This window comes from Callospermophilus lateralis, chromosome 2 (assembly GCF_048772815.1).
Source record: "Callospermophilus lateralis isolate mCalLat2 chromosome 2, mCalLat2.hap1, whole genome shotgun sequence".
In the NCBI taxonomy this organism is placed as follows: domain Eukaryota; kingdom Metazoa; phylum Chordata; class Mammalia; order Rodentia; family Sciuridae; genus Callospermophilus; species Callospermophilus lateralis.
In genome coordinates, this window is record NC_135306.1 from 166,318,814 (window position 1) to 166,333,324 (window position 14,511).

At 44.7% G+C, this 14,511-nt stretch overlaps 1 protein-coding gene across 9 annotated transcripts in view; it reads right to left on the minus strand.

The window, feature by feature from the left end:
* The window catches only part of Abcc8 (ATP binding cassette subfamily C member 8), a 73,955-nt gene that overhangs the window by 37,296 nt on the left and 22,148 nt on the right, over nt 1-14,511 (minus strand). For all 9 annotated transcript variants that reach the window (XM_076844242.2, XM_076844241.2, XM_076844240.2 and 6 more), the window contains exons 8-10: nt 12,464-12,619; nt 7,925-8,059; nt 7,296-7,458 (exon numbers count right to left, since the gene is read on the minus strand). In XM_076844242.2, coding sequence (XP_076700357.1) covers nt 7,296-7,458; nt 7,925-8,059; nt 12,464-12,619 — 454 coding nt within the window. The remainder of the gene's footprint in view (nt 1-7,295; nt 7,459-7,924; nt 8,060-12,463; nt 12,620-14,511) is intronic.

A 14,511-nucleotide genomic window follows, 5' to 3' on the forward strand; every position in this document is an offset into this window, starting at 1 on the left:
CATGTTTTTCCTGGTCATGATTTTTTTTAATTTATATTTTTTTCTATTTTGTTGTCTTTATTCTTATAGCCATCTGAACTCCTTTGAGAAATCAGACAAGCTATAAATAAATTTAAAAGTGAACATTTCAAAGCTGATGCAGCAATATAGAGAGTGCTTATGACATAATTAATTTCCATGCTGTTCTAGCTATTGTATACAGATGATGAAGAATGAAAATGTGATTTTCCAGTTTCTCTACCTTCTCCTGGAAAGATGCCAGGGAGTTCCAGGTCCCCTTTGGGGTTGGGGACTGGAGTAGTGGGATCACTGTCTGTTTGTGTTCCAAAGGCCTCTCTGGAGACCATCCATGGCCCCTGGGGTGGATGTAACCAGCTCTGGAGATGCCAGTGCTGGGAACTGGGAGACCTGGGGCTGCTGTGGGCCCTGGCTCCTCTCTGAGCACAGCAGACAACTGGGGTTTGGGCATGGGTTGCTGGGCATCCACCCCCCTGTCATGGGGTTGAAGACCTGAGGCCTTGCTCCCATTTTCCTGAACTACATAAAGCTCTGCAAGATTCTAAAGTGGAGGGAGGGATGGGAAACATAACCAATGATAGATTTCTCCCCTACTGTGGCACGGAGTGGGGTGACTCACCTTGATTTGATTCAGAAAAAAAAAACAAAACAAAACACAAAAGATGAAGAACATAACAGGGTTCAAATCTTGAGTGATAGGTAGCAAGACATACTTGTTAAGTTATGTTAAGTGAAATAGAAGATGACAGAAAGACGAGAATGTGATGTTGTTATGGAAGGTTAGATTGCATGTGGGCAGGCCTGAAGGTGCCATCAAGCAAAAAGGTCTTCTGTGATGGTGCAGAGATATGGGTATTTTAAAAATTATTCTCTAAGTCTTATTCATTCAAAAATTATTTTTTGAGGTTCTCACTTATTTCAGGCTTTGGGCTGGGATTTGGAGGTACCAAAGTGAGCAAATGTGTCAGCTTTTCCTACTCCCAATCCTAAATAAAATAACAAATCTACCAAATTCAAAAGCAGGGCTCAGTCACCATTCCCACTCTCCTGGCTTTGTCCATGGAATGCTGTTTGGCCTTGTGGGTGCCAGCCAGCACTGCAATACCAGGAGCTTTTCACTTCCTAAGCATCAAGAAATATTTCAGAAGCCATGCATCAGGGAGGCACAGCAGCCATTTGTGCCTCTGGTTAACTTCATCTTGGTCCCCTGCAGAGGGATGGTGGAGGGGCCTGCTGCCTTGCAGCCTGGGTCTAATTATAAGTTGCACCTCCAGGAGGGGAAATGTATTTTGAAGTAACAGGGCTATTTCCCTTTCTGTCCAATTGTTAGAGAAGTAAACAGAGGGGGAGGGAAAGCAGGTAAATAGTATTTCTATTGCTGGAAGCTGTGGGAGCGCATCAGGAGGCCACTCAGTCAGACTGATTTGTGACTTCTAAATTGATGAGCCTCCATGTCTCCTCCTCAGCCACCCTCCCTGCCAAACCAGGCCAGGACAACTCACTGTGACTGCATCAACTGGCAGAAGGAAGGGCAGATGTTGAAGAATTTCAGAAGAGCTGGAGGAAGGAAGGGGACGAGGTTTCAAGGTCACCTTGTCCTCTTATGCTAGCTGATCTGACCACTGAGGGGGACAGAGGGTAAGCAAGATTTGTAAAATAACAGGCAGGCTCTGGGTTGGGGAGAGGGGCTATGCTAGGTGTCACCATCTTGCTGGCCCCCAATCCTCATGAGTGGCTGAGCTGTGTTTTGGGGTTTCTTTGTTTTTCAGGATGCAGTATGAGGCCAGTCACATTGACTGACTGTGATTCAGACTTCTGAGCACAGACTGCTAAAAGAGATGGCAAACACATCTTTCACTTAAATGCCTTCCATGGCTCCCTCCTGAAGCACAACACAGATGGTCCTGTAGGAGCTAGTCTTGTCGCCTTTCTTCACCAAGTTCTGCAGGAGTATGGGACACACCATCATCTCTCTCTAGAGGCCTTTGTGCCTGCTCACTTGGCTGACTCATGGTCAACCTGAGGGAACCAGCAGTGGGTTCCACCTCTGATAGGCCTTCCCTGACACCCACTGCCCCTGAGACTAGATTGGATACAACTTATAACTCTTATGGGTGATAGAATGCCCTTTTCTGTTCTTGTCACTTATGACACTAGGCTTCTCCAGTAGACTGTAAGCAATGTGTGGGCTAGGACCAAAGTGTTCTCACCTAATGCCCAGGCAGGGCCTACCCATGGGAGATGCTCATGAATATTTGTTAAATAAGTGAAAAAAAAAAAAAAGACCCAGGCCAGGCAAGTAACACCAAAAAAAAAAAAAAAAAAGGGGGGGGGGAGCACAGATAGAGGGGCATTTGGAACTGACTCTGTGGCTCTGACCACATGCACAGCTGCAGTTCGTGGACACAGCCATCCACAAGACTGTGAGTGCCTGAACCATGCCCACTCCTTCCAATATCCACTTCATTCCATGCCCAGGGCTTCCATAAAGCCTGGTACAGAGAGAGGGCCTGGAATTGGTGCTGCAAAAAGGTCAAAATGAACTGGAAGCCTATTGGTTGGTTGACTGATAGGACCTATGAAAATGCCTTTGTCTCCTCTGCAAAGCCTGTTCTCAAAACAAAAACAAAAACAAAAAACAAACAAACAAAAACAGCAACAAAAACCAGAAGCACCTAAAGTTCTGCTGCTTCTATAAGGAAATGAGGACTGAGCTGACTTCTAAAGGGACTAACCACAGCACCTGCCTTTAGCTTTCTCCCACTTTGTCTTCTACTCACTGAAATCCTATCTACCATTCAAGGTGCAGCCCAAGCCTTTTCTAAGTTAATCTCTGAGTAACCTCTTTGGCCACTTGGGCTTCTTTCTCTGTGCTCTGCCATTTATACTGGCAGAGTATACTGGCAGAGGTCCTCCATGAGTCATTGCACCTTGCTGAGTTTCAGTCCTTTCTGCTATACAATGGGACAGTAGAGCCACACACCTCACAAGTCGTAATGAGGATTAAGTGCTGTCAGACTTGCTAGGCAGCCAGCACAGAGCTGGCCACACAGTTTGATACTTATTGTCACATGGTTCTATGCATGTGCCCTCTGACTTCTCAGAGAGCATAAACCAAAAAGAATGCAGAGCATATCTTATGGTTCCCTGCATCATCCTGGTGCTTAGCACAGGGAGGGGCTCACATATACACCTCGCTTAGCATCCACCAAGTGACTTACATGTGTTTTCCTTCAAAAAGAAATATGGATTCTGATGTTGGGAAAACTGTGTCTCTTTGCTTTTCAGTCTTCTGCGCCACCAGGGTGCCACATATGGGCTGTCAGTGACACTGACAGTGAGACCATCAGATAGAGTATCAGAGGCAATCTTGTCTGCCCTGCAGGCTTGAGTGCATGGCCAGTCTGGATGACCAGACTGAAAGCCTAGCAGGCATCCTCGGCTTGGGCCCCATCAGGAAACATGACTCCCAGGTTCTTCTGTGTTGCCAGGACCCCATGACTGGCGCCAGGGGTGAGAATAAGAGATTCCCATTACCTCAGCCTAATGACCTGTGTCTTGATCCCAGTAACAGGAGGAGGAAGTCCAGGAAGAGGCAAATGAGAACACACTGCAAACATGTGCCCATGACTGGGCAGTACCCCAACACCACCCATCTCTTTCCTACTCCCAGGGCTGGTTCATGAGAAGAGACACATTTCTGGAAGGATGACACATTGAGCAAACAGAACCCGTCTTTCAGCGCTCTACCTGAAGGCCATGAGAACTTATTCCTTCTAGCTAGTGTGTGTTTCCATGGCTATCCAGCGCCCTCTCCACCACCTTTCCCAACCTCTAGCAATCACTATTTGTCTTTATTTGTCTGGCTTATTTCACTTGAATTCTAAAGTTCTAGTGCCCAGTGGGGGGACTATAGTTCACATTAATTATCAGGATTTGACCAGTATACATGGTATACATCTATCAAAATTATCACACTGTACCCCATAAGTACAATTAAAATAATAATTTTAAAAATACCTCCTTGAGGCCTCTTCCTTTTCTCTTCCTTTCAGAGGCAAACCTAGCTGTTCTGTTTGTACCTCTAGGCCACCTGGATAGGTTCAGAGCCCTGGGAAGGCTCCTGCTTGGTTCCAGAGCCCCCTGTCCCTTCCAGAGTCATCTTAGCTCTTGACAAATTGAAGTCTCCTTTCCTTACATCTTCCTGGTCACAAAGCCATGGCTTGTCTTTTGAGGGTCCCATAGGGACAAAGAGAACCTATTTTGATGGGCTAGCCAAGGAACCTAGGCATTATAGGATGTTGTTTACATAGGAAAACATGTCCCATGTTATACTTTGGAATCCACAAATACACCTAGGAATATACATCTCCTAGGAGTAGTCAAAGTAGCAGCCACCTACCCCAGGTTGCATTTCCTGAGATTCTCCTACTTTGCTACTCTCTGTGCCTAGAATCTTGAGGACCCAATGCCACCATGTTCTTGCTGCTTCCCTTCCCATTGTCCATGTCAGCAGTCGTGAGCCTGCCCCACCTCTCCCTGCCACGTTGTTGCTGGGAGAAGTCCCTTAGCTGTTGGGAGATGCCTACTCCCACCCCAGCAGCTGTTCCCACTGCTGAGACTGACTGTCAATCAGATATCTCTAACACAGGGGGCTGTATGCAAGGGTGAGGGTGCTGTTAACCCAACCAGCCCAGAGACAAGGAGGTTGAACTGACAGAGAGGGAAGACATGGTCTTGGGCCTGGGGGCACTGACTTTCCTGGGTTCCCAGATGTTCCATCCAATTTCTCTTGTCTCATGGAGTGCTCAGCCCCTCTCTGAGCATCACAGGGTCAAGGATGAGGATAAGGAGAAGAGATCAGGAACCTGAACTGTCTTGGTGAGGAATCCAGTAAGCACGGGCTGCCTGCCATGCCCACAGCTTCATTCTGAGAAAATAAGGTCCTAGCAGGACTTTCTGTGTAAATATACTACTATGGTTTAGATATGATATGACCCCTGCCATAAAGCTCACTTGAGATAATACCAAAACATTCATAGAATGTTGGGTAATTCATAGAAATTATTGGGTTATGAGAGCCTTAACCTAACCAATGTATTAATTCATTGATTGGGAATAACTGGGAATTGGGAATAACTGTAGGCAGGTAGGGTGTGGCTAGAAGAGGTAGGTCACCAGGGGCATGTCTTTGGGATACATATTTTGTCCCTGGTGAGGAACAGTCTTTCTCTGCTTCCTTGTTGCCTTGTCTTGAGCTGCTTTCCTCTACCAAACTCTTCTGCTGTGATGCTCTGCCTCACCGCAGGCCCAGAGCAATAGCATCATCCATGGACTGAGACCTCTGAAACCATGAGCCCCAAATAAACTTCTCCTCCTCTGCTGTTTTTGTTGGGTCTTTTGGTCACAGCGATGAAATAGCTGACTAAAACATGGCTTGCACCATGCCTAGTGGATGGCCTCACCACTGCTGACTGGAGTGGAAGTCCTGCCCAAGGCATAGGACATCCTGGTCTGGCTGGCCCCTGGGGTGCTCAGTCCAATTGTGCTCTGCAGTAACCCTTGTGTTGAGGGTGGTCACCTGACAGCATGAACACCAGGAACACACAGATGACCTGAGCACCATCTCATTCTCCACGAGGCTTGCTGTATGAGTTTATCTGGAAGATACTCCCAGCATATCCTCCATTAGTGCCCGCTCTGCCATCCCCACAGGTGTGTCTCTTCCCATTGTACCAAAAAGAAACAATTTTAGCTGGGGGAGGTGGTCAGCATGGACCAGCTCTCCTCATTTCCTCTTCTATTCCCACTCCTGTTATCGTCTATTCTAGATTGTTTCTCTTCACCTAAGAGTCACCTTGCAATACCCTCGCTTTCGTGCCCTTACCCATGGAGGTCCCTAGCACTCTGGAAAATAGCAAGAGAAGACTTCATAGGGTCTAGTCTGACTCATGCTGCTAACCTAAGGAGTAGCTTCAGGAACACAGTCCTCCCTGGGCCTCAGTTTCACCTGTAAAATGGTTGCCCAATGTGCAGAGAGCATTTTCCATTTACTCTTTTTGCCACATTCTATGCGGGATTCCCACAGATCTGTCTTCTCACAAATCCTCTCTTCGGGTTTGTTAATTCATTTAACTTGTCCATTGAATTAGTTTTTTCTTTTCTTTTTCTTTTTTTCCTCTCCAGGTTATTTTACTGGGCCCTTCTTATACATAATGGCTTTTAAACTGGAGCAGTCAGGGAACCCAAGTAAGGTCTGCCAGTTGCTAAATATCCACACTCCACTTATGCAATTGGTGGGTAACTACTGTGGGGTGAGTCCTTGGAGCCATGAGACCAACTGTGAGACAATCACCTGACTTCCACGTGCCCTCATTCTTTCCAGGTGGATCATTGTTCACTGAATTCATCTCAATAATGAGAAGTTTAAATTCTGGAAGTTCTTTCTATTCTTTTCCCCTGATACTTTCCCCCTATGTTGCCTTGTTGGTTTTATACCTTCTTTTAGCTCTTCGGTTATATTAAATACATTTATTTTATTGTCTTGTAGACTATTCTATCATCTATAAATATTGAGAGACTAACTCTTCTATTTTTTGAACCTGCTGATTCTCACCTTAGTGCTACATTTTCTCTTGGGGCTTTTTATTTCCTTATTATTAGCTCATCATTCAACAGGAATGATTACCATAGCAGTTCTATAGTTTCTGTAAAGTGGCTTTTATATACAAATTTATCAGTTTTGATTTTTTTCTTAGATTAGGGTTCAAATCACTTGATTATATAGCTTTAGTCCCTATACCTGTGAGTCCCTCAAACTTGGACATCTGAACTCTAAGGATAACTCACCTCTTCTTTTTCATGGCCCCAGATGAATGGAAGCTTCCTCTTAGCTTCCCCAGGGCAGTGGCAGCTCAGTCTGACTTGCTAAAAAGTCCTCACGTTTAGAAGAATCAGAAACTGTTGTTATTTTTTTGCTTACTGCTCCCTGTCAATAACATATCAGGTCTATGAGGAATGAGGCCTCATCTGTCTTTCTCACTAGTGTATTCTGAAGGTCAACATGGTGACTGCTCAGCGGGCTCTTGGTACATGTCTGTGGGATAAATGAATGAGAGCTGTGGGATTTCTGGGGGCTCAGCTACCACAGTCTGTTGGAGATCCCCCTGGGTTGGATGACCCCAAACCCTCCCACTTCTGGCACCATCACACCTCACCCAAGCCTATCCTTGCATGTAGGCAGCGGCACCCAGGGCTGGCCTGTGGGGCGGACTCACTGGAGATGGAGGTGTAGACAGCAAAGGCCCGGAGGCTGGTCATCTCCTTCCTGCGGGTCATCTCCACCCGTGTGCAGAAGATGTTCTCCCAGGCGTACAGCTTGAGCAGCTTGATGCCACGGAGCATCTCATTGGTCTGCTTCAGTCTCTCGTTGGAATATTCCTGAGGGAGTCAGTGAGTCAGAGGGGAGATGCCTTTATGCCCACCCCACCCAAGAGAGAGGCACTGAGTCAATGTCCTCATCCTTCACCCAGCTCCTGTTCCTACAGGGATGCTCCCTGCCCTTTCCTTTTTTTTTTTTTTTAAAGAGGGAGAGAGAAAGAATTTTTTTAGTATTTATTCTTTAGATTTCGGCGGACACAACATCTTTGTTGGTATGTGGTGCTGAGGATCGAACCCGGGCCGCACGCATGCCAGGCGAGCGCGCTACCGCTTGAGCCACATCCCCAGCCCATCTGCCCTTTCCTTTAATCCCATTCCACAGATACAGAAGCTGAAGCCTACAAGTGAAGTGTCCTACCCAAGGTCAATGACAGTGTGGGTGTGGAAGAGGGGACCCGCTGATGTCAGGGTAGGGGAGGAAACAGACATTGAGGAAGGGTGGGGAAGGGGACCTTTGGACACTTACCAGTGTGCTCCGCTGGGCTTGGGAGAGTTTGGTGGCCACAAAGTACTGGACAGGGGCCAGTAGAATGATGACAGCTGCTCCAATTAAGGCACTGACCCCAAGGATGTAGTAAAGGAGAATCACACCCACGATGATCTGGGGGAGGGTGACAGGATGAGTTCTCTGACCTGGAGGCTGCCCTGCTAGGGGACAAAATTCCCCTCCCCAGTTCACTACAGTGGGACAGGCCTTGGTGCCCAAGTTCCCAAAAGGTCTTGGGAAGAGAGTGGGGCATGGGAGGATGTGTGACAAAGCACTTTCAGAAGGAAGGATCAACATGATGGGCTCTCACATGGGCCATTTCTGGGCTGGTAACTAACTGCATTACCTGCAAGGCTGCCTCACTCTCAAGCCTACTTTCCTGATGGAAGGGTCTGAGCTGATACTGCACCGGGAGCATGACAGCATGTTTTGTTCTGTGTGCTGGATACTGAGGCTGACATTTTACTCTCATTGGAAAAAGGTGATCCCTGAACAAAAGGACAAAATTGCAGCATCCATGATGCAGACGAAACCAGCCCTTGGTGCAAGAGACTGTTTTTCACTCTTATGCTTTTGGTCTCTTTAAATTTTTAGTGAAGCTGGCAGATATTCTTTGATAAGAGAATCCATTGTTTCTAGATTTATGTAAATGACTGCCTGCTTGTGAATATTTATGAGAAGTGTAAATCATTCTCACCAGTCTCCAAAGCACCAAGATGACAGTTTCCCAGGTAGCCATTAAAGGCAGGCACTTCGTTTAGAAATACAGGGCATACTTTAGAACAGATGTGCTAGCTTCCTTGGTTGAAAAGAAAAAAGAAGGATAAAACGTCACCTGAGTTGGCTCTGCAGTCCCTGAGCCCTGCACAAGACTAGCATTGAGCTCCCTGCACCACCCTAAGGTTGGAGTAGGTGGCAGTTCTGCAATTTCCGTTAATCACAGAAAGTCTCCTGCATTAGCAGGTGTCTGAGAGGTTCTGAATTGATCCATCATCACCTGCCTCCCAGGGATTAACTGATGTTATATGCTGGCACAGATGGGCAGAGGGCCACGTTAGGAGATGAACCTCCTACCCTGGCCAGGCCCACCCTGTCATCCACCTGGAAAGTTTTCCCACATCCAGTCCATTGCCACATGAGCTGTTCTCATAAGTAGGCAGTTCGGCTGTTCTTTGGCCACTGGGCTTATGCCAGACACTGAGAAACCTTCTCAGGGCACCCTGAGCCACTAATAAAGTACCTGTTGGGGGCCAGTGTCTGTACCCACACCACCTCCAAGGGACTGGCAGTGACTGGGGCAGGAGCTAGGGCTACAGCTATTGCTCCTAGGCTCCTTCTGATGCTTCTATGCCCCCTCCTCCCCTGTACTTCCTAGACTCCTTGGTCCATTCCGTTCTTCTACAGTGGTTGGAATGGCCCTCTTGGGAGATAATAACAGAAATCACTAATTCCAGGTGTGCAAAGCAAGTATTAGAAATTAAAGGGCTATTCCGTCTCCTATTCACAGGTTATAAAGTATCTACTGTAGTGGGGAGATCACAGTCTCTGGGGTCTTTGGCCCTGAGTTATAGTGCAACCCCAGCACTTATCAGTTGTGCAATCTTGGGCAAATTAACTAACCTCTCTGAGTCTCAGAAAGTCTTCATCTTTAAAATGGTGATTATAATGCCTACTTCACTGGACTGTCATAAAGATTAAATGAACCTCTACAATAGGCACCAAAAATAGTACCTTGCATGAAGTGGGAGATCAATTCAAGGTGGATAACCTTTCTTTAAAAAAAAATAAAGATCTCATGGGGGCCCTGTCACAAGGGAACCACAGAAAGGAGATATGTTGGTAATGTGCTGTTATTGGTTCCCTATGTGGCCTTAGACCCTTGCCCTCTCTGGGCTTCAGATACATATGGAATGAGGAAACAGGTTTCTACCATGGCTGAGTTCCTTAACCTTGAGGCATGTCAGGGGACAGCCCCTAAAATTGCATGCACATGTGTGAATAAAATTCTTTTCTTTCCGAGAAATAGAATTTGAAAAGTATATGTAGAAGAGTGGTTGCCTAGAACTGGGGGCTGGGATGAGTAGACTGCCAATGCGGACAGGTTTCTTTTTGGGGTATGAAAATGTTCTAAATTTGTGATGGTTGCACAACTCTGTGATTATACAAAAATCCACTGAATTGTATCATTTTAAGTAGGTGAATTATATCTCTACAAAGCTGTTAATTTTTTTAAAAGCGTGTTACCAAAAAAAAAAAAAAAAAAAAAAAACAAACAGATTATGCACTAGGAGAACCCTTGGGACTCACAAAGGGAAGGGGAAAAGGAGCTAACTGCAATATTACAAAAAGCCTCTTGTGCTCTGTGGCAACCAGGTTGCCGGAGAATCCTGGCCAGGCTGTTTCCTTGCCTTGGGGCTGAAATGATATCTACTCTTTTTTGAAGGGTGGTGCTGGGGATCGAATCCAGGGTCCTGTACACTCTAGGCAGACACTCTACCACTGAGCTACCTCCCCAGCTCTCAACAGTCAACAGTAACTCCTGTATGCTGGCCAAATCTTTAAGTGGCAAAGGTTATAGTGTTGATTAATTAAAAATGAAAAATCAACCAAGTGTAGTGGTGTATGCCTATACTTGGGAGGCTGAGGAAGTTTAGGAGCTTGGGGCCAGCTTGGGCAACAGAGCAAAAGCCACCTCAAACAATAACAAATCAGAAATCACATTCTATTTCATGATAAATATGCAAAGTAATTAAGTAGTGCAGATAAAAGTCTCTGCCCCCTCTCTTGTGTGAAAGGTTTCAATTACACAAATGAGAGGGCCTGGAACAGGGCCAGCACAGTCACCAGCTAGTACTCTGAGCAATGATGTACATGCAATAAATACCATACATACTAGTAACGGTAATGTAGCAGGTTCAGTGGATGAAATTTTATAAAACAGGTTGTTCAAGGGGACACAACAGAAAGAACTTGTGGGTAAAAAGCTGGTGACTACATTAGATGAGCTCTCCAGGCCCTTTTGTGCTTTTGCAGTCATTGCTCCTTCTTGGCAAAGGGGAGCAGGGCAATCTGGGCATGCATTTGTAGTAATGGTGACTGCATAGACAGCTGTTCCTCCTGCCCTATGTTGTGTCTTCTCTAGCTGTCTCCCTGTGTGAGTTGCTGCTTCTATTTTACTTTAATATATTTTAATTCTACGTTTTACAGCAAGGAGGACCAATACACTCCACTTAAGATTAAGGTTTATGCAATCTGTATTCCAAGAACCAATGGATTCTGATAAAGCCTCACTCATAGCAAACACTTAGATGTCAAGGGATCTAGTGTTGCAAGTGACCACTGCTGGGTACTCTGCTTGGTGTTTACCTACATTATCTAACTGAACCATCATTGTAACTACAGAGAGTAGGAATTGTTCCCCTTTCACATATGGGAAAACCAAGGCTCAGGGAAGCTAAGTATTTTCAGAGCCTGTCTCATCCAAGTCCAGACACCTTCTACACTAGGCCAATCCTGTGAACCCTGAATCTTCTCTGGAAATGGGTCTGGGATTTAAGTTTCTGGTCTGAGCAGCAAAGTGAAAATTCATTCCCATGACAGATATCAGATTCCATGGAGGAACAACTCCAGAGATAAGAGGGTGTAAGAGGCCAGGATCAAGTAAGGAGGATTCTCCTACTAACATCCAGGAAGGATGTGTCTGCTCCTGGGCCAGTGCTGGAAATTGTCCAGTTTCAAAACATTTCACATTTTTAATTTCCAAAAATAATACGCACTTATTGAAGAGTTTAGAAACAAATAAAGAAAACAAAAATCACTTGTAATCCTATCTTGGGGACTTCCACTTCCTTCTTCTGATTGACTTTGTGCAATATATATATTGTATATATATATATATATATATATATATATATATATATATATATACACATACATATTCAGTTTAGTAGGAAGCCTACTGCACATACTATTTTGTAACTTCTTTTTCTTTTTTTTTTTGTTTAAAGATACATCATAATCCTAGTGACTTGGGAGGTTGAGGCAGAAGGATTGCAAATTTGAGCCTCAGAAATTTAGCAAAACCCTGTCCTAAAATAGAAAGTAAAAAGTGCTGGAAATGTAGCTCAGTGGTAAAACACTTCTGGGTTCAATCTCCAGTACCTAAATAAATAAAGATACATCAGGATAATTTTGTAGTGTAATTAAGCACTTTGTTATAACATAACTTTTAGTGTCTGTAGAAATGTTCCACATGTGATTATTATACAGTTTATTTAAAGTTGGCTGTAGTTTCAAAGTCTTAATGACACAGCCATCTCTGATTATTAAGAGATGGTTAACTTGCAATGTTTGAGATACTAAAGGGACCAAGGGGTACACCTCAAGGGGATCCTAAGGAGTAACAGATACAGGCAAACAGAATGGAAAATGGTGAGTGCCTAGAAACTAGACACATGCCAGCAGATCATGGTTTTATGTCCTGCTGCCACCCCCATCCCCCAAGCACACATTCAATACCTGTACTGGCATAGCCCAGAGGTTTGGGCACAAGAAGAAAAACCACATGAGTTGGTTGGTGTCGATGGCCACCAGGTTGCAGATCTGCCCAGCAGTCATTTCCCCCATGGACAGGTTGGAGGTGGACAGGTGCATAATTTTATTATAAATCTTGGTCTAGAAGCAAGAGCAGAATATTTCACACTCATCATCATCACCATCCTGTTCACCAGTCCAAATGCGACAGTTCTGGAATGTGCAAGGGTTCACCATGCAGCCTTAGAGCAGTTATGTAAGGGGCCTGTGTTCCCATTCTAGTTTTACAAACAAGGCAACTAAAGGCTCAGAGAGGGAAAGGGCTTAGTTACAGATCAAGTCAGTCAGGGAAGGAGCAATGAAATGAGGATGCCGGGAGCTCCTTTCCAGCAAGCAAGGTTTCTCCCTTGAGCTACAGGACTTAATTGGCTCTTAAATCTTAAAAGCAGATCTTTGTGTCCAGCTGTACTCTTGATTTACCAGGGGCCAGTGGAGAACACATTTCAAAGCCATAAAAATGATGAAGTGGGGAGCTGCCTGCTACAATGTGGCCTTGTCCACCCTGGGGCAGCAACACACTCTGGGATCAAGTCAGTCTTGGAAGAGCGGATGTGAGACATGACCATGAATGCTAGCTAGTCACTCCCAGCACCATCCTGCACTCCAGCCACTCCAGGACCGGCATGGGGCTGTCAGGGAAAAGCCGTGGTAAAGGTTTCCCATGAGCTCTGCGTCTAACAGCTTTATGTGCTGAGTGAGTGTGCCTCCCAGAAAGATTGCAATTTTCAGGCTATGTGCTCTTGAACAAGGAAAAAGTGATTTCCGTCTTAAGTGTCCTAGGGATGCCTCCTCTCAAATGCAATTCTATTGTGCATCTTGCTGTAAAGTGGACTCCTAGTCTTTAATTCATCTTTTTATAAACTCAGGATTTTGGGGGGTGGAGGATCATGTTTTCTTAAAGGAGAAAGCTACTCTATGTCTGGGAATTGATAGGCATCATGGGTAAGGTTTAAAATAAGGACAATGATATTTTTGGACAAATCTGTGTACTTCCTAGGTTATGTGAGATAGGGTCTTAAAGGATAATCAACCAGTTTCAATGAAATGGGCACACAGAGTCAACTGTCAAGTAAAGCACTATTAAGTAAAGGCCAGGACACATAAAATTGCACACCAACTGAGAGCCAGTATATATTTTTAAAAATTATATATAATTCAGGAATTTCACATAATAACTTTTCATGCAAAAAATATGGCTATCCTCAAACTCATGAAGAAACAGACTCTCATCTATGAATGTAAATTCTCTGTAAATAATTTTCTGGAAATCTCTGAGGGGAAGAAGGTTTTCTATTTTCTAATTAGTTTCCATGATAAATGCCAGTATTTTCTTTTTTGTGGCATACAGATCAGTCTCTCTTATTAATGCAAAAGATTCGGTTTGATAAAAACAATTACATGCTAATACATTAAGAAGCCACTTTTGGCTCTTTTAGTGTAATTGGAAAATTCTGGGCTGGTGTGATTTATGACATACAAACAGAAAATAGATTTAATCACAAAACTATCCAACCACAAAATTGGTTGCAGTTGTACAAGTCTGTCTGTCACTCAAGGGGTCTGAGCAGAGGCTGGGATTTTTGGAGAGATTTTCTAAACTGAGCAACAGTTTGATTATTCTTAGCTTTGAAGTCCCCAAATCTCAGAAGATCTTAGATTTTCCTGGGCACTTTCCACCATTCTTATATGGTGATGTCCTAAAGAAATACTTTGTTTTCTCCATGAAAATCCAGTGGAGGTGGACAGTGCTTCCTGTATAGCTGTTCAGGTTTTGTATTATACAATGACACCAAGATAGCCAGGGTTCAGTCCCTGATACTCTCTCCAGTCCAGAATGTACCTTTCTCTCAGTCCCTTTTCAACAGAGCCTCTGATCCTAGCTCTCACAGGACCAGTCAATGTTACTGATTCTGAAGGACATTTTTGAAGGATTAGGTGGCTTTGGGATTTTACTACAACTTCATGGAATCACT